We start from the raw sequence: 24,450 nt of genomic DNA on the forward strand, positions 1-24,450 counted from the left end.
TTCACTAGATATGGGACAGCCAGAGGAGCAGCCACCACTGCAGAGCTCGTCCCACACTCATTCGACCACTACTGGCACTCTCATCGACCGAGCATTGGAGCTACAGAGATACAAACGACCGCGACTGAGGAGAGGAGCTACACAGCATCGACGGAGACTACAACAGAAGATTCGAGCCATACTCTCTCAACATCCAGAGTGCAGATGAGGATGGATCCTCACCATTTCTTCCATCTTTGTTTCACACACTGTTACATCCAGTTTACCGGGTAGCTATTGTATCAGCTGCTACACCCACGTAGTTTTAGATTGTAGTAGTAGTAGTAGTATTTTGTTCCACTTCTAGTTCTTTTCTAGTTCTTTTGTACCCAGACATGGTATTAGATTCACTATTTTGTAACTGATTGGTCTCATAGGTCATTTTGGCCTTTTGAAGACGTTAATATAACATTTCATTTCATTTCATTTCTCTCTCTCTCTCTCTCTCTCTCTCTCTCTCTCTCTCTCTCTCTCTCTCTCTCTCTCTCTCTCTCTCTCTCTCTCTCTCTCTCTCTCTCTCTCTCTCTCTCTCTCTCTCTCTCTCTCTCTATAAAACATACATACAGACAACTACATGAAAGGGGTATCCCAGATAAGACAATACACATCCAAACTAGCACAACAGTAATTCTTGTTTCTCAGCCTCTCAGATCTCCTAGCATGTACAATCTGATCCGATACAAGAGGCTGGCAATTCTTCTCTTGCTGTGTCATCAACACAGCATATTTGTGTAGGCTTCCCAAGGCAAGTTTGAGCTTTTATACCATCTTCATGATTGATTGTATCCTATCATTGATATATCCTATGGTTGTATGTGTGTTTTTCCCCATTATGTCTGTATATCTTTCAGGGTTTTTCCCATATTTATGTAAATTGACCTATGGTTGAATTTTATGCAATGCAAAGCGTACAATCCCCACTTTTGCTCCAAAAGATAAAAAACAAAAAAACAAAAATAAATCATATTCTTACATACACAAACATATACACACCACACACACACACACATACACCTCATTCCCCATTCCGCGTTCCCTTTTCTTGTTCCGGTACCCGTTCCATGTGACAGTCATGAGTATGTCGTCGTCAGGAATGGCAATTCTTGCCCGTTCCGTTCCCTGTTGCAATTTCGCATTCCACATGACTATGGGGTGGGTGGCTGTGTGTGTGCGCCCACGTGCATGCACAACAAAGGGAGATAATCTGCACACAACGGAGGGAGATAATCTAACTTATTTTTTGGATCCTCCCTCCATTGATCATTGTTTTCTTGGTTAAAGGAGTCATACCGACACGCTTCTTGTTGAAGTTACTGCAATTTTCCTCCCCCCATTAATCATTGTTTGTTTGAGCCAACGTAGGGACTTGGGAGCTTGTAAGTAAGGGACTTGGGAGCTTGTAAGTAAGGCTGATGTGTGCCTCCACATCTCTTAACGCTAAGTGACATCTACTTTTCCACTCAATGTTAATGAGGTCCTATGGATTGTTTTGTTCTACTGTGTTCCAGCCATGGAGGTATTAAGCTCAAGGGTAACTATTCCACAAGCAAATATCCCATCTGAAATTTGACCAAGTTGAATATACCACTTATGTCAGTATTAAGGTGAGACCGATGAAAAATTCCAACCATCTGTCAAATTTGTTAGCAGAACAAAAATCTAGTACCCTGTTGTTGCTGTACTTCTTAGCGTTTGACTAAACTACATCCACCCTGATGTTAACGGGGTCCCATTCTCTCCAGCTACGAATCCACTCCTTTCATATCATCTATCATCTAAGTCCTACAAAAAACTTTTCTGGACCTACCCTAGCCAGCCAACTTGCTAGGCCTTAATCAATAGCACAATTTAAACAGAGAGAAGTGAATAGAATCCATTTAACTCGACTTATGAACCACTGCAATTTTTTTTACGCACCTCTGGAGTCGTTGGTACTACACATAAATGTCGCAAAGCAAGTTGCCGAAACATGGAGAATGCTTTAGCCAGAGACATGCTTTCAACCACAGTATACGGTGAAGCATTTGTGTAAGGATGAAGATCAACAAACTTGTTCAACTGCTCAGGCTGCAGCTCTATATCCTCAATCTTTATCCCCTTTCCAGACCCTGGCTTTGCAAAATCAACTGAGCAAAATTGAGCTTCTGAAAAATCTCCCTTTTTCAAAAGGACAAGCAAATGTGATCTCAGTATAAGGCCATGTAGCTTTGGAACTTCTGAGGAGTGATCTATAACTGGGAATCCATTATGATCTGTTAGCTTCAAAACCTCCACAATATTTCCAACCCTTTCTGTTGCTGACAATGTTACTGGTGGACTTGAACACACATCCATGACTGTCAAGTGCTTCATATAAGGTTCAGGTTTTTCTACAAGGAACGGCAGACCCTTTATATGCAGTATCTGATCATATACACTGTGATTAAATAGATCTCCGATGGTTTTGGATATAAGCAGTACAAGCATCGTGGGTGGCAACATAAGAAGATTGTTTGTCAGCTCAAGAAGAATCACGCACACAGACACTGTCATTCTCATTGACCCTCCTAAGAGTGAGGCAGCACCTAAATAGGCATAGACACCTTCATCTAGGGTCTCCAGCTGGCCGAAGGATGTCATGAACTTACCAACAAGACGACCATATGCGGCCCCAATTATAATAACAGGTATGAACAAACCAGATGGAATAGCCGTACCATAAGTGATCAAAGCAAGAAAAAAGCTAGAGCACAACAATATTGTTAAAGAGCTGTAACGATAGAGGCCTGCTGTGTTTGTACTGAACAAATTTCTTATAACATTGTCATTCGTGTTAAGGAGAAGACTGGCAAGATCATTATAATGACCAGATTGGCAAGTGAACTGCTTGTACTTCCCAGACAAACCAGTGGATGGGCACTCATCACTCTCAGTAGGACAAGCTGTGCATGTCCCCAGCCATGGAAGCCCAAACATTAACAGAGATGTAATAAAAGCCACAAGAACTGCTTGCAAAAGTTTCGCAAACAAGCCGTGTCTGCAAAATCAAATAGTACACCATAGCATCTCAGCATCTACCTTATGTGGTTTTTAGCAAAAAAAAAGTTAGCCCCTTTGTTTCAGAACAGAAGTATAGAAGACAGTTAAAAATAAACACACTTACCTTGCATGCCAGCTGGCATAAGTTCTAAGTATCTTCCCACTTAGAAAGGTGAAAAAACTTCCAAGACAGCCTCCAACAACACCCAATATCACCACTGGTATCAATTCTGACAAACCAGTGGTGGTTGACACCACACCCATGTCAAACATGATCGAGCCACCCGTTCCAAACACACCGCAGCTGCTACTGTCACAATTGCTAACAGCTACACGAAGGGCAATCGCAACGGTGGCAGAAGTAAAAAAAGCCCTCCAGAGTAGCGAGCTTCGCCACCTGCCAGGCACAAAAAGTAAATGATCAGCACAAAGTCACATGATTAAGCCCTTCCTGGAAAATATGTCACACACAAGCATTCCACTCACAATTGAGCAGTAGTTTCATGATCACATATCTTTAAAATTAAACTCTTTTTTAGGATAAAACTATAGTATGATAACCAAAGATACGGAACAGGAATGGAGGGCCCAGAACAGGGAAGAAAGAGGAGCACCAGGAAAACAAAGTTTTGTTAAGAAGCTGGGCTCCAATGGCCAAAAGGCCTAAAATGGTTAGGCGAGGAAGGGAAGATACTCAAGAGGAGGTTCAAAAGCGATAAGCAGCTCAAAAAGGGTTGGATATCAACCAAAAAAACCCTGTTTAGCCACTAAACAGGCCTCTAACCAACAGAGCGAAAAGCAATCTGAAACAGGGCCTCCAAGCAGAACGGCATTACAGTAGCTACCACTACCAGAACAGGCATACCCTGTTTCTATGGCTGAAACTACTAACCATTGTAACCTGTGAGCTTTTAAAGGCCTTCAAGAAGCAACAACAAATCCAGCCATGTCTGGACCTCTAACATTGTTGATACTGCTCAATAGCTCAATTTGAGTAAAATATGTATCAAAGCTCAGATATACTCCACAAAGCTCTTGTTTGAGCCAAAGATTTTATTTCAATACAGCAGAAGATATTTGGATTATGAAAACCCGAGGATCAAAGAGCACGGACCCAAAACTTGGCCCTGCATGCAGCCAAAACTTTTGTCGCCAACTTTGAGAAAGATAGCAGTTTGAGCTTAACTTCATGCATTCTGTGATTTTCACTTACAATGAGTTTCATAGTCACTTTAGAAATGAAACGAAATGAATGAATTTAAGCCAAAAGGTCTAAAAGACCTATGCGACCAAAAAACATCTTTTTTTACCAAAACATTACACCATAAATGTCCAATAAAAAAGACGAAGGTTAAAAAACCATATATACTGGAAACAACTAAGTGAACAGATAGAGTCAACCAATGGCATATCCCCCAGAGCCTAACCTCCTGAGTGGCCATTAATATAAGTGTCGTTATCTGAACGATCTGCATCATGGTATCAATCTCCTCCTCTCTAGTGGGAGCTGCGCTACAACAAAATCATCCATCTCTCTGATAATAAAATGGGCACCAGCATATATAATGCTCTTTGATTGTCACTCCAAATTGCATAGTTGGCGTATCCGCTGTTCCAAAGTGTATCGAGTATATCTATTATCTGCAGAACTAATAGAGGTATGAAGCTGCCCACATCGATCTCGTGCAAGGTGTGAATCCATGTATCTCGAACGCAAAATAAATCCATCCCAAGAAATGTGAAGAAAATGCTCTTCGAAAAAGGCCATTTTCTTCCCCAATTCTTGAGTCGTCAGTCATGTACTCTCTATATAATATATTAATCTAAATGAGATCCTGCCTGATAATCCCAGTGATCTCTGAATGTGCCAATGCAAGTGCTGGTGCATTCAAGGTGTACTAGAAGGGCAACAAAAACCAAGCTGACATCTCTGTGCATACCAACACATTGAGTCTTCTCCAATTGCTAGCTGCCAAGATGACTCTAGGGCCAATCTAGCATAACAATTATCTGTAAGCTCCCACAAGCCATGTATGTAAGATATTGATCTAGCAAGTGCCTCAACTACGATTGTAGCCTCCCAGTTCAGCTCTAATGACCTCACGTGGCTCTACAGCCCTACACGGGTGACGGGATCATCCTGAAGATCATAGTGACTGGTTGTCTCTCCATCGCTCTCCATTAATCATGCATCCGCCCAAACCAGCTGCAATACATTAGACTAGGTCCCTAGACATGTAACCCATACAATAACGTGGCTGTAACAAATGTATCAAACAACCATCGCTTGGAGCAGGGCCCTGAAATTGAACCAATGAATACAAATGCTCCAAGCCTGCACCTCTCTCAAGAGAAGGGGATTGTAAAAACAGAACCCAGATATGTGTAGGGCTGGAACTCAACATACTCCACCACTTCCTAACCATATATAAAATACTGATGTTCATACCCTCATCCACTGCTGTAGTGTTTACCACGTCTTGACAAGGTTCAAAGACAAATCTCTAGTACATAGCTCCATAATGGATCCAGTTGTCTCTGCAGCCCCTCCAGCAAGTCAGCGATGAGAACAGTATAATCCGCATAAAGTAACAAGGGTTTCAAAGTGCCTGATAATTGTACACCTCTATCTTCCTCTCCATCAATATAGTCTCATACCTCAATGATATACATAAGAAAATACACAAGAGTAGGAGCTTTCTTACCAAAGATGATACCGATGCCAGTGCCCTCACCCGTTGTGTAGTGGTGTTAAAACATCATCACCTCGGTCTTGTTAAGGTTCACAGACAAATCTCTATCTTGTAAATAGCTCCGTATTGCATCCAATTGTCACTCTAGCCCTGAAGGGGATCGGGGAGCACCACAAACGAAGAGTGAGAGAGAGAAGGAGACACACAACACGATGTGGGTGGGGAGACTGTGAAGTGGCAGCTCCCCCTATACAGTATACTCACTATAAGTATAGGGTAACAGTGGGCGGGCGCCCATGACCTGGGCAACCGGTCAAGGCACATAGGCCTTAACCCCAACAACCTCCCACTTAAAGGCCAATGTGCCTTTAAGCAAGATCTAGTAGTGTACAACTAATAGAAGGTGAGATATTCTCTCAACCTATGCCCACTGACTCTCGATGAGCTAGTGCATCCGGCTCTACTGATAGACAAACATCCCGCTGCTGCGGAAGCCACATAGAGCTAGCTCCAAGCTCTGCAAATAGTCTACAAGAGCTCATGCACTCCTGCAAGTATCGGTCCAATACCTGCAAACCTCCCCTATGCTCTATGCCGAGATCAGTCATCGAACAACTAATCAACCCTGCTGCAAATGCTCCCACTGCAGCTGCTATGTCGGGCCTCGAGATCAGCATCTCGTACATGAGGACACCGAACGTTGATGCAACCCTGGCAACCTCTGCCACCTCCAACTCAGAACTCAACTCATGGCAATCCTGTCCCCTATCATAGAGACCATGGCACTCTGACTCCGAGCTCTGGAGTGACTCCTTGTGCCCACCACATATCACATGTGTACCAAGAGTATCCATCTGTCCTGAATCTGTATCAAGCTTTGGCATAAGCATATCAAGAAATGACTCCACAATAGCCGACATCTCAGCATCCATGTGAGTCATCTCTGTCATCACCTCTGATGACTCATCCTGCTGTGACTCACTAGAGCTATCCCGCTCTACCTGTGCATCCGTAGACGCAACCTGCACAACAAGGTCACTGCTCTGCACTCCATGCAAAGCATCCTGCAACCCACAAGCAAAAGAGACTCGCCTGCTCTCTCGCTGTCTACCTGGCTGCATGATCACAGAGACAGCACCGTCTCTCGCGTGATCCACATGCAATGGGTAACCTGTACCACTCCTGGCACCTCTCGCAATCACTAGTGAACCCAAATGCATCACAAAATCTTGCTCTCGTAGCGAAATCTGACATCCACAATCTCTAAGCTGACCAATCGAGATCAAACTCACTGTCAAATTTGGTACATAGCGCACATGTCGTAACAAGTAAGATGCACCACTCGGTAATGACAGTCTCACATCTCCTGCACCTGCTATCGCATGCACCGATCCATCGGTCAAACGTACACTGCCAAGCATCCCGCTAGAATAGCTACAAAACCATGCACGATGCGGCGTGACATGAAACATAGCATCTGCGTCTAGCAACCACTGCGAAGGGAGTGCACTATCCACATGTATAGCATCTCGTGCATAGCTCGAGGTAAAAGTGACATCCCCGTCACTAGTATACTCCGACACTACATGTGCCTCAACTGTCAAAGCAACTGAGTCCATGGCATCACTACATACATCTTTGAGACTGCCATGTCTCCTACGATGTCGCATACGACGAAAACAACGCCGTCTAACGTGTCCAGCATGACCACAATACCAACATGTCACCTGTTGGAGTGCTCGTGAATGTACATGTCTCACACGAGTCGGTGATGACTCAGATCTATCATACATATCATGTAATCTGTGCCAAAGTGCTCTCGAAGTAGTCTCATACATACCAAGAGCATATACAGATTCCGCAAGGTGCAAAGAGAGTGTAGATAGCAGAGTAACAGGGAACGGGCGGAACGGACCCCTCCCGTTCCCGGAACACGTTCCCGGCCAACTTGGGTCCCCGAAACGGAAACGGCAACGGAACGACGTTCCGTTCCTAGGTGTAACCGGAACAGCTGGGCGGAACGGGCAAGGAACGGACGAACCGGAACGAGAACGCGTGAGCGGAACGGAACGGGAACGGCAGATTTCAAATTTTGAAAAAAATGACCGTTTTTTTTTAAAAACAAGGGGCGTTTAGGGACTGTTTTTGAACGTTTGAGGGAGGGGTAGACTCTAACTCCTATATAATGCCTCAAGGGCAAGGTTGAGAGCTCATAGCCTCATCCTTCCCTCAAGGCTCAAGCTCTCTACGTCGGCTCTAGCCTCTTCCAAGTTCCTCAAGCCTCAAGGCTCAACCTTCAAGGCTTCAAGCTCTCTCTCCTTCTCCCTTGGGCCTCAAGGCTCAAGTGAAAGCTCACTCTCCCTCTCTCCATCTATCCCTTTTCCTCTCTCTCTCTCGGCTCGCCTCTCCATAATACATATCTCCCTCATCTCTCTCTCCCTATCACTCCATCTCTCCCTCTCCCTCTCCCTATCTCTCCCGAGTCCCTCTCCCTTTCTCTCTCAAGCTCCCTCCCTCTCTCGAGTCTCACATGGCGCAAGCTTCCGCATCAAGTGAACGTGTGCCCTTGGGTGCGAAGAAGGAGGAAGTATCATGGTGGGACGAAGTGCATTCCCGAGTGTTGGGAAAGTCCGGTGGTGCCCGTGCATGGAAGTGCAAACTATGCGGCTTCGAGAGGCAATCCGGCACAACCAAAGTCCGCGCTCACCTCCTTAAGCTAGAGGGACAACAAGTGGCAATATGCAAGGAGGTCAACGAGCATTTGTTGAAGGTCTTACAAGCCAAGGATGCCGCCATCAAAGCCAACAAGGAAGAGAAGGATGCGGCCAAGCCGAAGCGCCCCGCAATCGACCCCAATGATTTGCTCTTTCCCTCTTCTACACCTTCTTCATCCATCGGTGGTAATAGTAATGCGGCGACGGTGGAGACGGGGGCGACATCATTTCGATCGCCATTCTCAACCCCTAATACTACGCCGGTCTCCACTCCCAAGCCGCACCAACGCACTCTACATGCCACTTGGGATCCGAAAAGGAAGGAGGATGTGGATGCAAGTGTTGCACGCTTCTTCTATCATGACCACATTCCCTTCATAAAGGCTCGGTAAGACATTCCTCCATTTTTGGATTTAGATATATTGACCAGTTTATTAATTTAACTTTGAATCCTAATACCTATGTGTTACCTCTTATGTGTAGGTCGGAGTACTTCAAGACTATGTGCACAAGGATAGGAGAGTATGGGGCACGATATGTGCCACCCTCTTCCGAGGCCCTCCGCACTACTCTACTCGATAGAGAGAAGGCCATTGTGGAGACGGCAACCCTTAACATGAAGAGGCAATGGACCAAGTATGAAGTGACCCTCATTGCGGATGGATGGAGCGACACCAGGAGGAGATCCATTCATGGCATTGTTGCCTATTCCAAAGGGGAAATGTATTTTGCCCACTCCCATGATGCTACAGAAAGAGGAAAATCAGCCGATGTCCTTGCAGGAGAGTGGGCCTCCGCCATAGAGACCATTGGGTCCGAACTTGTGATAGGGCTAGTCACTGATGGGGAGGCATTGAACAGGGCAGCCGGGGCTATTTTAGAAGGCACATACCCCCACATCACGGTGTCCTTTTGTATGGCGCATTGCCTTAACAACCTCCTGAAGGATTTCGGCAAACTACCTTGGATAGAGCCTCTCTTTGCCTCTACAGCCAAAGTGGTTTCTTTTGTCAACAACCACAACGTCCTTCGAGCAGAGTTCTTGAAGCGGTCGGGGGGGGGGGGGAAAGTTATTCTCAAGTATTGTGAGACCCGCTTTGCCTACAACTTTCTTATGGTAGGCCGATTTGTGGAGTGTCAGAGTGCAGTGCGGCAGCTCTTCATCAGTACAGATTTTGCTGAGACTTCCCATGCACGTACAGCAGCAGGGATCATTTGTACAGAGAAGGTAGAGGATCCAAAGTTCTGGGAGTCTCTCAAGACTCTTGACAAAATGGTAAAACCAGTGATTCACTTGCTTAGAGTGATAGATGGTATGCAACCTTGTGTTGGCAAGGTTTATGAAGCAATGGATCGCATGGTGGAGGCGCTTGGAGATCTTGAGAAGGACCCAAATAGGCTTGAAGAAATCAAAGACCTATGCAGCAGCAGGTGGAACTCCTATAGTTCACCTCTTCATGGTGCAGCTTTTGTGTTGGATCCAGAGTTCCAAGGTGCAGGACAGGAGCATGATTCAGAGGTAAATACACATTGGAACACTATTTTGAAGAGGCTTCACCCTGATAGAGACATGCAGCGCAAAATCAAGGATCAGCTTGCATTTTACAGGGATATGCGAGGATCATTTGGGACTGCCGATGCCCAAATTGATCGCACCAAGATTTCCTCGGTCTTGTGGTGGCAAGAAAATGGTTCAGATGGTCCCGATCTTCAGCGACTTGCTATCCGCATTCTCAGCCAAGCGGTTAGCTCCTCTTGCTTGGAGCAATTGTGGAGTGTTTACAGCCACATTGCATCTAGAAAGAGGAACCGACTTGGAGTGGAGAAAGCAAATGACCTTGTTTTTGTCAGTGCAAACTTACGAATGCTTTGCAAGTCAGCATCTAAAGTGACAGACCCTTTTCTACAGTGGGAGATGGAGGCAGACGCAAAGGTGCTTGGAGAGGCGGCAGCATCTACACATGAGGATGAGCCTATGCAGGAGGATTGGGATGATATTCATGAGATCCAGGACACCACTACAGATTGGGAGGCAGGAGGCTCTTCTCAAGCATGACTCATGAGTCATGACTGATTGCTCCTTATATCTTTTTGTAGCGCCTTGGCTGGCCTTGTAAGCCATCGTCATGATCTATCTAGTATCATTGTTTTGCTCCAAGCTTTTGTGTGGAGTCTGGACTCTTTTAATTTTAAGTTAAGTTAATGTCCTTTCTATGAAGAATCAAGATGCTTCTGTGTCATGTGAATGGTGGATTCGTGTCATGAGTCATGACCGCACCTTAAGACTTAAGCATCATTGCAAAGCATGCCTAAATAGGATTCTACTTGGAGTAATGAGTGTGTGTGGCTCTCTACTACCATATAGGTTGAATCCACCCTAATTTAAGCATAATTCGAGTTTACCGTTCCGGCCCCCGTTCCCGTTCCGCTTTTTCGGGGGGGCCCCGTTCCGGAAACGTTCCGGAGGCCCCCGTTCCCGTTCCCCGTTCCCGTTCCGGGTAACTTTGGTAGATAGTGCCATCTCCTCTAGCTCTTGCCACTGATCGTCAGACATGTTTGAAGGTCTACCTGCATCACCACTCGATGGTCGATGCAACCCTCGCTGTGTCAATGCATCAAGCATACACTCTCTCCATGCCGCAAAGTCTGACCCATCAAACAAGCGCATCTGTGAGAGGTCACAATCTGATCGATCACCTGTCTCTGCCATGAGCACAATGTAGCAAACTAGAAAGCAAAACCACCTCACCAACAACACCTGGAAACTGTCTACCAATATGGCCAGAAACACAATGTAAAACATGTGAGACACACTCCAAAATAGAGCTCCCGCAATGTCAACCAAATCAGCCCTAAGCTGGCTCGAATCGCATCAACAAAAGTCTGCAAATATGGCTCAAAACCTGATGCAAAGTTGCACCAATAACCGTGCAAAACCTTGCACAAAATCACAAGTCAATATGACTCAATCGCGTATAAATATCTGACAAAATTTTGGCAGAGTCTCCTTTGTAACTGGAGCAAAATCTCAACACTAAACCTCAAAGAGACAATAATATATGCCGCAATGGCCAATCCGGGAATAAACTCGACCGGAATCACCTCACAAAGTCATACATATGAGCATACCCGCTCTTGCCGGAGTACCACTCAACGGCACCTCAAATGACATACATGTGAGTGATGATTGCTGCCAAAATACCTTTCAATCGATGACCAAATGTCTGCCAGATAACTATAGCAACATTTCGCAAAACCTTGCAAGATCTATCACTATGCGCAATGCGAAATACGGCACACAAGGGCATACACAAGTGACTCCAAACTCCAACCAAATGATGACTGAAAATCACCTGTCAAAGTGAGAGTAAACTCAACCACTAAACTGTCAAAGAGCAACCTACGGATACGTAGAAGCTATGGCGAGAACCTGGATAAAATCCAACAGAGTTTCTTCTATAAATTGAGCCAAATCTCAAATAATCTCAGCCACAAACAAATACACAAATCCATATATGGCATACATAAACCGCCAAGACCATGGCAACATAGCTCACTCTCGCATGAGTGGCTCTCTGGACAAATGCATATCCAAAAACTTGTGTACACCTATGAATTTGCTGGTTGCTACAGAAAATACTCCGTGTGTGTGAGATATACCAAAAACAGTGTTTTTGGGACCCGAAAGTGCACAAATAAACCTGCTGCTGTACCTGCTGTAATTCAAAGCAGAATTTCAGCAAAATACATCACCATTGCGTCCGGAGCGTGCCAAAACCCTGACCTAGACTCCTGGATCATGTAAATCTGACTCTGTATGACGGAGCTACGCAAAAAACTGCGTTTTAGAGCCCGAAAATGGCAAAAACGAGCTGCACACAGTCTTGAACCTGCTCCTGCTCCACTCTGCGTGATGCAATGTCCTCTCAATGCAAGCTCCAACGCAAGAGCTCTGCCACAACAGCATCCAAGCACTCGAATGTCAAGCTCTCCTCCGCCGAGCACTTCTCTAAGGAGCTCCACTGAGCTCAAAAGCTCCTCTCACCAAGGAAGCCGCAATCGCCTCCTCGACCAAGCTTGACCACACCAAGCTCCTAAGCTCCAAAGACAATGCTCCTCAAGCTAAAATCGCTCTCCGTGAAACTCCGCGATCGAACTCCACTGTCGAGAGCGAGCGAGCTATCGCCTCGAAGCTCTCAAAGCCGTCGTGCTCTCCGCGGTCACCATAGCTCTGATACCAATTGAAGGGGATCGGGGAGCACCACAGACGAAGAGTGAGAGAGAGAAGGAGACACACAACACGATGTGGGTGGGGAGACTGTGAAGTGGCAGCTCCCCCTATACAGTATACTCACTATAAGTATAGGGTAACAGTGGGCGGGCGCCCATGACCTGGGCGACCAGTCAAGGCACATAGGCCTTAACCCCAACAAGCCCCTCTGCTGAGAACTTTGAGAGCATCATCATCCACATCAGGTAACAACAATTTCCTAGTGCCTGAACCTCTTATCTTTCCCTCTATCACTGTGTTTTGTTGCCTCTATAATAGGCATAGAAAAACACAAAAAGAGTAGGAAAGAGTGGACATACTTGCTTCATTCCAGAAGTGGAATAAACTATCTTTGATAGGCCCTCTTTGAGTGCACACTCTACAAGGCACTGCTCTGACAGGCGGTGAAGAACCAAAAAGACTGTAAAACAATCTATTACTTTAGACAGCAATTGCAAGAGGCTAGAAAGGTGTAGTTCACCTCTGAGATGCGTCGGCCCCTAAAGGAGGCGCCCATAGTGGTGTGTTGCTTCCCTGACCAATTCTTTGTGAGTTACAATTACACGTAGGACACACTTAAATTGCTAAAATGCGCCGCAATTTGCACCAACAGCCTGACACGTGGCAGTTATACGGATAGCAGATGTACGGACCCGCTTTTTGCGCTGACATTGCTGACATGGCATTCCGTGCAGATTTGCGCAATTTACGCTGGCTGATTTATTAGCAGCTTTTGGGACAATTGTTTTTGAGTTTAGAGATTTTTGGGGCGTTGCTTCCCTTGTACTTATAAATAAGTGGGCTAGGCCTCACTTCTCAGAGCATCTGGACGCAAAGTCAGAGTGAGCGCCTGCCTACTCTCTTGTACTTTGAACACAGATTAAGATAAAAAGAAATACCGAAAGGGGCGCCAATCTTTGGGGCCAATACCTCTGGGCACGGAACTACGCTGGGCCGTGTCATCTTTGTGAACTGTTTTGAAGTGAATCTCTGTTGTGTTGCGGTAGAATCTTGACTTGGGGTGTCCAAGTTTGTTACGGTGGTATTAGTGCACGGCCGATTTCTCTTCTACTGGAAAATCCGACCCTTTTCTCGCGGCACTTATGGATTCCAACAAGAAAAGTCAACTTCTTCTGCATCTGCGAATGCGAGAGGAGATCACGAAGAAGATTCTCATGAGCAATCAGAGGAAGAGTACTGCCCACCTCGGCCTACTCAGTTCGAGATTGACGAGATGAAACGCTGACAATTGGTTGATGAGGCAACAAAGCAGATGATTAAAATTGCAAAGAATCCGAAATTTGCAAAATTTTTGTCTCAGCAATCCATCACAGAAGTGCACACCCAGTGGCAGAAAGCCACAGAACCACCCATCAAACCGGCAATCAAGAAACCTCCTTCTCTGAGAATGTTTACAGAGCAAGAATTACAAGAGGTAGTTCAAACACAGATCAACCGTCTTTTGGACGCAAACAAAAAATCCAAAAAGCACGATAAAAAGCACAAGAAAGGGACCGACTTCCCGGGTTATTTGGGTCGTCAATCTTCTTTTGCAACGGCAAGAAAGAAAAAGAAGCGTGTACGATTTGAAGGACTATCCACTTCTTCTTCTTCTTCTTCTAACAATTCTTCTAGCTCTTCCGACTCGAGCGAAGAAGACAAAGTCAAAACGCGAAGCAAAAAAGAAAGCTTGGGAAAGGGCAAGAAAAAGGCAAAGAAGCCTAGATTTCGTCCAATTTTTGTCAGTTCTACAGAGGAGTCATCCTCGGACAGTTCGGACTCCGACGATCACATGTTTTATGCAAAGAAGAAGCATTTTTACAGAGCCAACCAATATGACTTTCTCGAAGATAAAAGCAAGAAAGTAAAAGAATTCAAAGAAGGTGGACAGTCGATTAAGTTTGACTCCTTTTCTAGGTTCAGAGATGCTCCAAGGGCTTTGACCTTCATTCAGCAGTTTGACATAGCTTTCTCTTTTGGGCATTACTCAGCACTCCAAGATTAGCAGGGCCACATCTTCATTCAGCAGTTTGACATAGCTTTCTCTTTTGGGTATTACTCAGAGCACTCCAAGATTAGCAGGGTCACATCTTTCTTCAAGGGAAATGCTCGAACATGGTGGTCCACTCTTCTTCTGAGGCAGGAAGCTCTAGTTAAATGGTTGAAATTCAAAAGGCTCTTTATTTCTTCTTGGCTGACTTAGGAATACGAACGAGATATACGAACCTCTTGGAATCATCTTCGGATGACCAAGGGAGATTCTTTGGATGCTTATTACGAGAGAATCTGGAACTCTTTCTACCAACCTCTTCATTTAAGAAGGTCTCGTTTAAAGAACAGATTGAGCGGTTTTGTTGTTGTGGACTTCCTACAGAGATCCGAGACTACTGCTTGGAACAAAAGTCAAATTCTATTCAAGAATTGGTTAGTCATGCGAAACGGGGTTTTGCGATCCAACAGACTTCTAACAAATGAAAGTAGAAAGAGAAAGAGTTCCCAAGAAAAGAAAGACAAGGATACACGACCCTGGCTCACTCTTCAAGAGAGGGCGAGTTACATCAAAGAAGGGAAGTGTTTTGGATGCGGGAAACATGGGCACGTCTCCGCGAAGTGCCCTAAAAAGGCATAGCAAGAACAGAATGAAGACCAGCTAGAGAGTTCGACAGCAGCTGAGGAACATGGCAGAAAAGGCAAGATGAAAGCAGGACTGGTTCCAGATTGCATGGGTATGCTTGATGAAAGTACAGAACTTTGCCGGGCTTGGGGCAAAGTGAAAGATCAAGAAGCCCTGATTTTCTTTGATAGAGAAGTCAAGGCCAACTTCATTTCACCTGAATTGGCGGCGCAGATCGAGATTACACCCGATCAGATGGGACCACCAACAGAGGCAGTTCTACATAGCCATTACACATGTCATTGGCAAACTTCAATTGCATTGTCAAGGGTATTTGGGGCACGAGGACTTTTACATAATACCCTTGGAAGGTTGTGACGTCCTCCTTGGAGTCCCTTGGTACCATAAGAACAATATTGTGGTCGATTATAGGGCGAAGAAAGCAGCATTGACAAATGAAAAGGGCCGGAAAATTGTACTTGATGTGAAACTGAAGGGCGAGTCTGTCCCTATTGTATCGCCTTCAGCCATTTCCAAACTAATGAAATCCAGTCTGTTTGTTTACTCCATCTATTTGAAAGAGTTAAATGATGAACACAGAACGAATATGTCTGAACTTGATAAAGAATGCCAAGATTTTCTCCACATATGCCGATTGCTTTTCTGAGGGCCTACGAGGCGAGTTGCCACCATCTCATCATGAGGATTATACCATTGATCAGATACCTGGAAGCACTCCACCAAACCAACCACCTTATCGTGTGAACCGAGCCCAGAATGAAGAGATTATGAACCAAGTCAAAGACCTCTTGGAAAAGAGTCTTATCCAGCCGAGTACTTCACCCTACTGCTCTCCGATGTTGTTGGTTTTATAGAAAGACGGATCTTGGAGAATGTGCATTGATTATAGAGCTCTCAATAAAATCACCATCAAGAACAGATTTCCGATTCCAAGGATCGATGGTATTCTTGACATATTACAGGGATCCTCTTGTTTCAGCAGGATCAATTTGAAAAGCAGATATCATCAGATCCGAATCGCATCGGGAGATGTCTATTACAAGACAGCTTTTCGGACGAGCGTCAGTTTATATGAATTTTTGGTGATGCCTTTTGGCCTTACCAATGCTCCAACGACTTTCAACTGAATGATGGATAGGATTTTCAGAGAGTACAGATCTTTTGTTGGCACTTTCTTTGATGACATTATGGTCTTCTCCAAGGATGAGGCAGGACATAGAAACCATCTGCTACAGGTCTTTCAAGCATTGCGAGATCACAAGTTAATAATCAATGCCAAGAAGAGTGAATTTTTCTTACCAGAGATACACTTTCTAGGACACATCATCTCAGCAACAAGAGTACAGATGGGTCCGGCCAAGATTGACATGATACGTGATTGACCCGATTTGAAGAATGTTCATGAAGTTAGAAGCTTCTTTTTTCTACCGGCAGTTCATTAGAAAATTTGTAGAGGTCGCTTTCCCTTTGCATATTCTGACACAGAAAGGAATCCCTTTCTCGTGGGGACCCACAGAGGTGACTGCCTTTCAGACTTTAAAAGAGAAATTGACTATGGGACCAGGGACCAATTTTGACTTTGCCGGATTTGCAAAAGTCATTCGAAGTATATTGTGATGCTTGTGGTCGTAGTCTGGGTGCAGTCTTAATACAAGAAGGCCATGTCATTGCCTATGAGAGCCGATTGTTTTCAAGGCCGAAATTGACAGCACAGATTCACAAATTTATGAGAAAGAGATTTTGGCGGTTATCCATGCTCTTACTCAGTGGCGACATTACCTACTCCGAGCCAATTTTACGGTCTTCACTGATCATCAAAGTTTACACTACTTCTTATCACAAAGCAGCTTTCGGAAAAGCAAATGCGGTGGGCTAACATCTTGTCACAGTTTCACTTCCAAATTGTCGATGTACAAGGTCAGAAGAACTTGGTGGCAGATGCTTTGTCCCGGAAGCCGTTAGTCTTGGCTATTTCCGCGATTCATCATAGAAGCTTCGAGGATCTGGTCGATCAATACGGGATATTCCATACGGGATGGCTACTAGATGAAGAAAACGATGTTGTGCGTTACACAGCCGTTGAGGGAAAAGGTTCTAACTGAATGCCATTGTCCACCGTTTACGGGTCACCGCGGCATTGACACCACCTTGAAAGGTGTGGAACGTCACTTCTATTGGCCGAGACTCAAGAAGGATGTGGACGACTTTGTACGCAATTGCTTGGTATGCCAGAAGGTCAAGTTTGACATGCATAAAGCATAGGGATTGTTACAGCCATTCCCACCCAGCCCCTGAGAAAGTATTGCTATGGATTTCATTTTTGATCTCCCGAAGACACAGAGTGGGCACAATGCTATCTGAACTGTTATTGATAGATTTAGCAAGCAAGCTCATTTCATTCAAGTGAAGAAAACAGTCAAGCCGGACCATTTAGCGAGATTGTTCATTGCCCAGATACTCAAATTACATGGCATGCCTGTAACAATAGTCTCTGACAGAGATCCCCGATCCACAAGTTTGTTTTGGAAGGCTATTATCCACATACAAAATAAGGATCAGCCAGCTACCATCCTTAGCCTTCTTTGTATATAGACAGTGGTCGAACTCACTACGTTTGTAGCCTTGAGAAAGCATAAACTTGTGGAATTTATGGTACCATGCCCTCGGTGAATGTTTTAAGCCATAAAGACTCTTTAACAACTGGCATACCCAATCTTCCTTGCCTTTCTCAACAAACCCTTCTGGCTGCTGCATGTAAATTTCCACATCTAAATCACCATGCAAGAACGCTCTCTTGACATCCATTTGGTGCAACACCAAATCTAATGTGGCAACCAATGCAAGAAAGCATCTCAATGTAGTCATCTTGACCACCGGAGAGAAGACTTCCTCAAAGTCAATGCCTTGTTCTTGCTTAAAGCCCTTGGCAACAAGCCTTGCTTTGTACTTTGGCTGATTGGGAGAACATTGGCACACGGTTGCAGTTCTCGTCATCTTTCCATCCGCAGACAGATGGGCAATCTGAGATTGCAAATCCGGTCGTACTGGATTTATTGAAGTCTTACATTTCTGATCAGAAGACTCAATGGGAAAAATTCTTGCCCTTGGTGGACTTTGCCTACAATAACACGATCCACAATTCGACGCGAAAGGCTCCATTTGAGATGATTGAAGGTGCTACGAAGGTTCCACCCTTCCTTAGCACAAAAGATAAGATTTTTGAAGCCGACCAATACACGAGGGACTTGGGCACTGCTTTTGCCAAGTTCCGGGAGGCTTTAGCGAAATCTCGGGAAAGACACAAGAAGGCAGTAGATCCACACCGTCGCGATTTGAAATTAAAGGAAGATGAGGGGGTGTTCTTACGCTTTAAGAAGGCACGCATAAGAAAGAAAAAGGGAAAGGAGCGGCTTTTTCCAAAGCTTAGCATGAGATACTATGGACCTTTCCAGATAAAAGAAAAGATAAATGATGTCTCCTTTAGACTGAAGCTGCCCGATTCACAATGCTTTTCATGTGAATCTCTTGAAGCCTTTTAAAGGCAATGTGTCCGATGGGGAGCCAAATGAGCAACCCGAAGTGGGGGAAAGCGAGGACATCCTCGTTCCAAAACAGATATTGGCACATAAAGAGAGGAAGATTAAAGGTAAAGTGATTAGGCGGTTCTTGGTTAAATTCAAGAACTATCCTCATTGGATGCAAAGTAGATGGAGGAGAAGGACCTAGTAGATACTCCTCACATTTTGGAGCTTCACCTTGAAGCATTCGGTTCACTCCACTCCTTTGTCAGCGGATTACCCCAATTTTGATATAGAGTCACTGATGTCCCTTTGGGTTTCAGGGATACTGCTGGGCTGACAGTATCCTACCAGAAAAAGAGAGAGAAAAATCGTTGGCTGGTTTATACTGCTTTATTTAACCATAGGCTGCCCACTTATTAAGTGGGCGGCCGGTCACCTTTAAAAATGGTATGAATCTGTCCAAAAACTCAATAAAACCTTATAAGTTAAAAACAATGCTTTCACAGCACTTTCTAGGCGTCCCTGGATGCAATCACATGCACAGTTGCAATGCAGACATAGACTTCCTCGCGGGAAAGCATCTGCTTTTCCGAAAAGCAATTTCGCTTCCTTAGAAAGCATCTGTTTTTCCTCAAAGTTTTCTCTGAACCCATCTTCATTTAAGTGCTTGCTTTTCCTTGTGCACAATTCCAACTCACTTCGGAATTTCCTCTCAACTATGGATATCCCCTTTCCGATGCACCCGTCACCCACATTGTGGCGCATCAACAATACCCATCACCTAGTGACTTCCTACCGAACTTATGGAACAATCTATAAGTCTCGCTCCTTTTGAGCAAGGTATGCTCGCTTCTTCCGTCGCACAAGGCACCCGAAAGCAATCCGAGACTGTCTGTAAGTGATGATTCCTAAAAGAAAATCCCTCTAAAGTTGGGCTCTCATCTCTCTACACTCGTCATCATACGAACTATTCTGGGGCATGCTCCCAGAATGTCGTCTCTTGCCCGGCTGAATGTGAGGGTATGCCACTGATGCAGCACCATGCAGTGTCTCAGTCAGTAGAGTGGTGCACTCCTCCACCGAGAGGCCTGTACCAATTGTGCCTTCCCATAGACGGTCCCAGATCTCCTCTGTATAAACGGAATCACTCTCTGGTGTAAATGTATAACTAGTGTGTGACCTACCTCTTGATGTCTAGGTTGTACTATACTGAAATGAAACGAACAGTGTCAAGAGAGCGTGATCCACTGCTACGCCCACAGGTCTAGCTCCCACTGTGAAATCCTGAATGCAAGAGACAAAGCTCGGCTGTGTCATAACTAGTCCATTGTACTGGGCCCATGTCTGTGTGGAAAGCATGTGAAACCGGCTGCTCCAGGAAATCGCTATAAGCCATTGAGTATGGCTAAACCATGTGCAATCGTCATCTCCATGAGGTATCTCCCATACTCCTTCTGCTCTATGGCATGTGAGGGTCTGCCAAGCCCCAACTCACCCACATCCGGTTCTCTAAGCATCTCATCTGAAGTGTGGTAGAAGACTGTCTGAGAGTTGCCCGTTCGGGCATTGAAGTCCCCTAGGAGAATGATATCACCATCCCTAGAAAACTCCCATATGTCATCATCTAGTACACAGAAAGACGACTGCCCTAAGCAGCATGAACTTATGTACTGAGAGGAAAATAACATATGGCAATGTATAGAAATCAACATGTGTCAGCTATCGATCTCACCCACATGTATCTAGCATGCTCATCTCTCCGTACAATATGTATATGTAGTAGTGGTTGTAGCTTCTCTCTAAATAGCACTATTACTCCTCTTGAACCTCTACTCCCATGCTCAAATCTTGTAGCTGTCATGTGGGCCGTCTCCCATCTATATCCCACCACATGTGGCATCACCTGTCCAAGGGCCGGTCGAGTCTCTAAGAAGAATACAATGTCCCTGTCCCTGAAATTGTCCTCAAATGCACCAACGTCCAACCTCATAGACCCATTACAATTCCAAGTAGCAATCTTCACTGTGGTCCCATAGGTCTCGTACCGTTATGCAACGCACCACTCTACAACCCACCACCCCACCATCTCTGTAGAAGGCTATCTTTCCCTTCTCCCTTGCCACTCTAATCTCTGGCATTACCTCTCTCATATGTGCGAGTTGTGAGAGAGTAAGGTCATCACCGAGAAAAATACCTGTCTTCTTGAGAGTAGGCTTCTTCCTCAAGAATTCCTTCTCTTCAAAGGAGGGGAAGCGTAGTAAGAGAGCTCTCTCCTTTGAAGACTCTCCTAGGCCATCACTTTTCTTGCCTCCTCTCCATGCCTTTGTGTGCAAAGGCTTCTCCCCCCCCCATCATGGATGTGAGGCTTGTGACCTCTTTCTCCACATTGTTTATGTTCTTGAGGCCGGTCGCTCTCACATGTGGAGCCCGCATCCGCCTTCTTTGTTCCTCTTCGAGGGTCATGTTGATAAGCATCGGTGTACAAGGAGCTTCCTTACCTTTCCCTTTCTTGGCGACCTCAATCCATTTTTTGGCCTCTTCCGCCTTCTTTTGTGTCTTTGTTATCATATCCGCCCATGAAGACTTCTTCGCCCCATTCAGTTTCTCTTCCTCTTTGATCATCCTTACCTGTTCCTTGATTACCTTGATTTCCTCTATCACAGAGGTCTGAAATTCACCTTCCTCTAGTCCACTGCTTGCTCTGTCAACAAGCTCCCATTTGAGGGCTGAGACTTCTTCTTTGAGTGTCTGTGAGTCTCCCTTAAGTGCTTGTACCTCTGCGTTTAGGTTCTCTTTCTCCTTCTTCCATTGTGCGCCTTCGCTGAAGGCCATCTGAAGGAGGTTTGCCTTCTCCTTCCACCATCCTTCCATCTCTCTTTCCTTCATTTCCCTTTCCATTTGTGTCATCTGCTTATTCGCGAGCATGAAGGTGGCCTTTGCTCGCGGATTGCAAGTAGGTGAAACATTCATGGCTTCCGTGTCATGTGAAGGCTGAGCAGGGGAGATGGTTTCCATTTTCTGTGAGGGTGAAGCACTACCCAGCAAGACCATGGACAAGACCATGGACACGTAGGCAGCGGGCAGCCCGCTGGTCCTTGCGAGGGTGGCTCTAGCAGCCCCCAGCCTACGAGGGAGGCGGCGTGAGCAATCCCCCAGCTCACTATGTCATAGGAGAGCAGCGTGGGAAAAAAGAAAGAGCGCAGAGGCAGCAGTCCGCAATGGAGCAAGGGTAGCAACCCGCAGGTAGAGAGAGAGAGAGAGAGAGAGAGAGAGAGAGAGAGAGAGAGATGAAATGTCATATTAAACGTCTTCAAAAGGCCAAAATGACCTATGAGACCCAACTGATACAATCCTTGTGGATCTAATCCAATGTCTCGTTACAAAAAAATAAAAAATAAAATGAAGTAGAGTAAAAGACTAAACAAAAAGACTAAGATCGTCAAACTGAAATCATCATCATCCATGCCCGAGGATGCCCGGCATCGGGCGTTGTCCGAGAAAGTATTGCACCGGTCGTTGAAGAGCTTCGTCAATGTCCGCCTATGTAAATAGTCATACTGGACGTCTCCCCTATCGTGCTAGAATAGTCCTGATTCTCTGATGGAGCTTCCGTCGATGTCGTGGTCGCCCCCGTAGACATGGGCGTCTAGCTCTCCTAAGCTCAGTGGCTCTCTCCACTACTATACCTTGGTAGAAGTGGGCTCCAAAGTCTGTTATAAAGCATGCTCATCTGGCTGTTGAGTCCTTGCTCTCAAGAAGTCAATGATCTCCCTCTGTGAATGTCTCCCATTGCCTAGTCTCCTCAAGAGACTCTCCCTGTGTCTCCCCAGCTCTAGCAAAAACAATCCGAGGCATCTCTGATCCTGATATCTCATGACTCTAGCCAACGGTCCAAAGCCCTCTCTGAATAGAGAGTGAAAGCGGCCTCGTTTACCGGACAATGACAAATGTGATGTAGCTTTGTCTCTGGCTCTATATGACACAACTGGCATATCTTGGCTTTTGCTCGTAGTCTCCTAAATCTGTCAGTCTCAATCTCTAGCTGATGCGATGATTTGCGCATTTGACCAATAGCACATCTTATCCCATAGGATAAATGAGTGTCGAAAGCCATCTTCGTGCCCAACTCTTGTACCGGTTGTATCATGTGCTTCTGGTATCTAGTTGAATAAAATCCTGATGTATAAAGTCTAGTGATCTCTGTCCGTGTGAGAGAAAGGGAAGGTACATCCAAGGAGTACTGGAATGGAGGCAATCTATCCATGTTGAAACCATGTGACTGAAACCATGATGTCATCTGCCCATATCAACATGTTATGTCCCCTTGTAGCGCTAGCTGTCGGAATGATTGAAGGGCTAGCCGAGCATATATGTCTCTGGGGAGGTCCCATAAATTATGCATGAAGGAAACTGATCTAGTAAGGGCCTCAACTACGAGAGGGGAGGCAGCTAACTTAACTCGAATAATCTCATGTGGCACTGAGTCCTTAGCTCGAATCATCCGACAGATCATACAGACTAGAGGCCTCTCCATACATCTCCATCCATCAGTGCTACCAGCTCTTCCGTGGTGGTCCACAGAGCGCCCCCAAATTAGAGAGAGAGAGAGAGAGAGAGAGAGAGAGAGAGAGAAATGAAACGAAATAAAATGTTATATTAACGTCTTCAAAAGGCCTATGAGACCAGAAAGTTACAATGTGGTGGATCTGAGACAAAGTCAGAGTGACAAAATAAATATAACAAAACAAAAATACTATGGCATCCTAAGCTGCTCGATGTGAACTAAGCAAAGTACGCAGCTAGCTAGGATAGCTAAATAGCTAAATCAAAGGAGATCCAGCATCGGTCGCTGGCGGATCTCATCAATCTCCTCCATGGTCAGTAGTCTGACCGGGCGTCATGCATGTCTGGCCAAAGTGATCCGAATCTTCTGATGTAGCCTCCGTCGATGTTGTGTAGTCCTTCGCAGTCATGGGCGTCTGGATCTCCCCAGCTCAATCGCTCGTCGGTCGACCAGTGTGCCTCTCGTGCGACACGAATGTGAGCTCTGCTGTGGGAGTAGCTCCTCCGACTATCCAGTGTCTGCTCTAAAGAAATCTATGATCCGTTTCTGAGACTGGCTAGCCTCTCCTCTCATCAGGCTATCTCTCTGTCTACGCAGCTCGAGCAGGAACAAACCCAGGCATCTCTGATCCTCATACCCCATGATTCAGGAGAGTGGTCCAAAACCCTCTCTAAACAAGCAATGGAAGCGGACTCGTATCTCGTAGTAGACGGGGCAACGGCATGTGTAGTGCAATTCTGTCTCAGGCTCCATGTCACACGACGGGGGGGGGGGGGGAGAGAGAGAGAGAGAGAGAGAGAGAGAGAGAGAGAGAGAGAGAGAGAGAGGCGCTTTCCTTTCTATTCTTTCCTTGTGTTGGCGACCTAATGGTAGCCCTGCTGGCCTCCCTTGTCCTTGGCACGTCAATCTAGATCTTTGGAATTCTCTGATCTACATGTTGATTCCCTTTATGTTCTTTTCTTGTGCCTTGAGACTTGTTGGTAGCCTCGCTGGCCT

General features: G+C 45.5%; 2 protein-coding genes across 4 annotated transcripts in view; one reads left to right on the top strand and one right to left on the bottom strand.

Moving 5' to 3' along the window:
• The window catches only part of LOC147447279 (putative chloride channel-like protein CLC-g), a 47,987-nt gene that overhangs the window by 17,256 nt on the left and 6,281 nt on the right, over positions 1-24,450 (bottom strand). For all 3 annotated transcript variants that reach the window (XM_086523127.1, XM_086523129.1, XM_086523128.1), the window contains 2 exons: positions 3,182-3,454; positions 1,957-3,055 (listed from right to left, as the gene is read on the bottom strand). In XM_086523127.1, the coding sequence (XP_086379253.1) occupies positions 1,957-3,055; positions 3,182-3,454 (1,372 nt within the window). The remainder of the gene's footprint in view (positions 1-1,956; positions 3,056-3,181; positions 3,455-24,450) is intronic.
• LOC147447280 (uncharacterized) lies at positions 9,780-10,520 on the top strand. The gene has a single exon (XM_086524435.1). It carries the CDS (start codon positions 9,780-9,782, stop codon positions 10,518-10,520), a length of 741 nt encoding a protein of 246 aa, XP_086380561.1.

Source organism: Adiantum capillus-veneris, chromosome 11 (assembly GCF_014529385.1).
Source record: "Adiantum capillus-veneris isolate H3 chromosome 11, ASM1452938v2, whole genome shotgun sequence".
Taxonomy (NCBI): Eukaryota; Viridiplantae; Streptophyta; class Polypodiopsida; order Polypodiales; family Pteridaceae; genus Adiantum; species Adiantum capillus-veneris.

What these genes read in the sequence shown, in the direction of transcription:
- LOC147447280 (XM_086524435.1), top strand. Translation starts at nt 9,780, where the DNA reads ATGCAACCTTGTGTTGGCAAGGTTTATGAAGCAATGGATCGCATGGTG.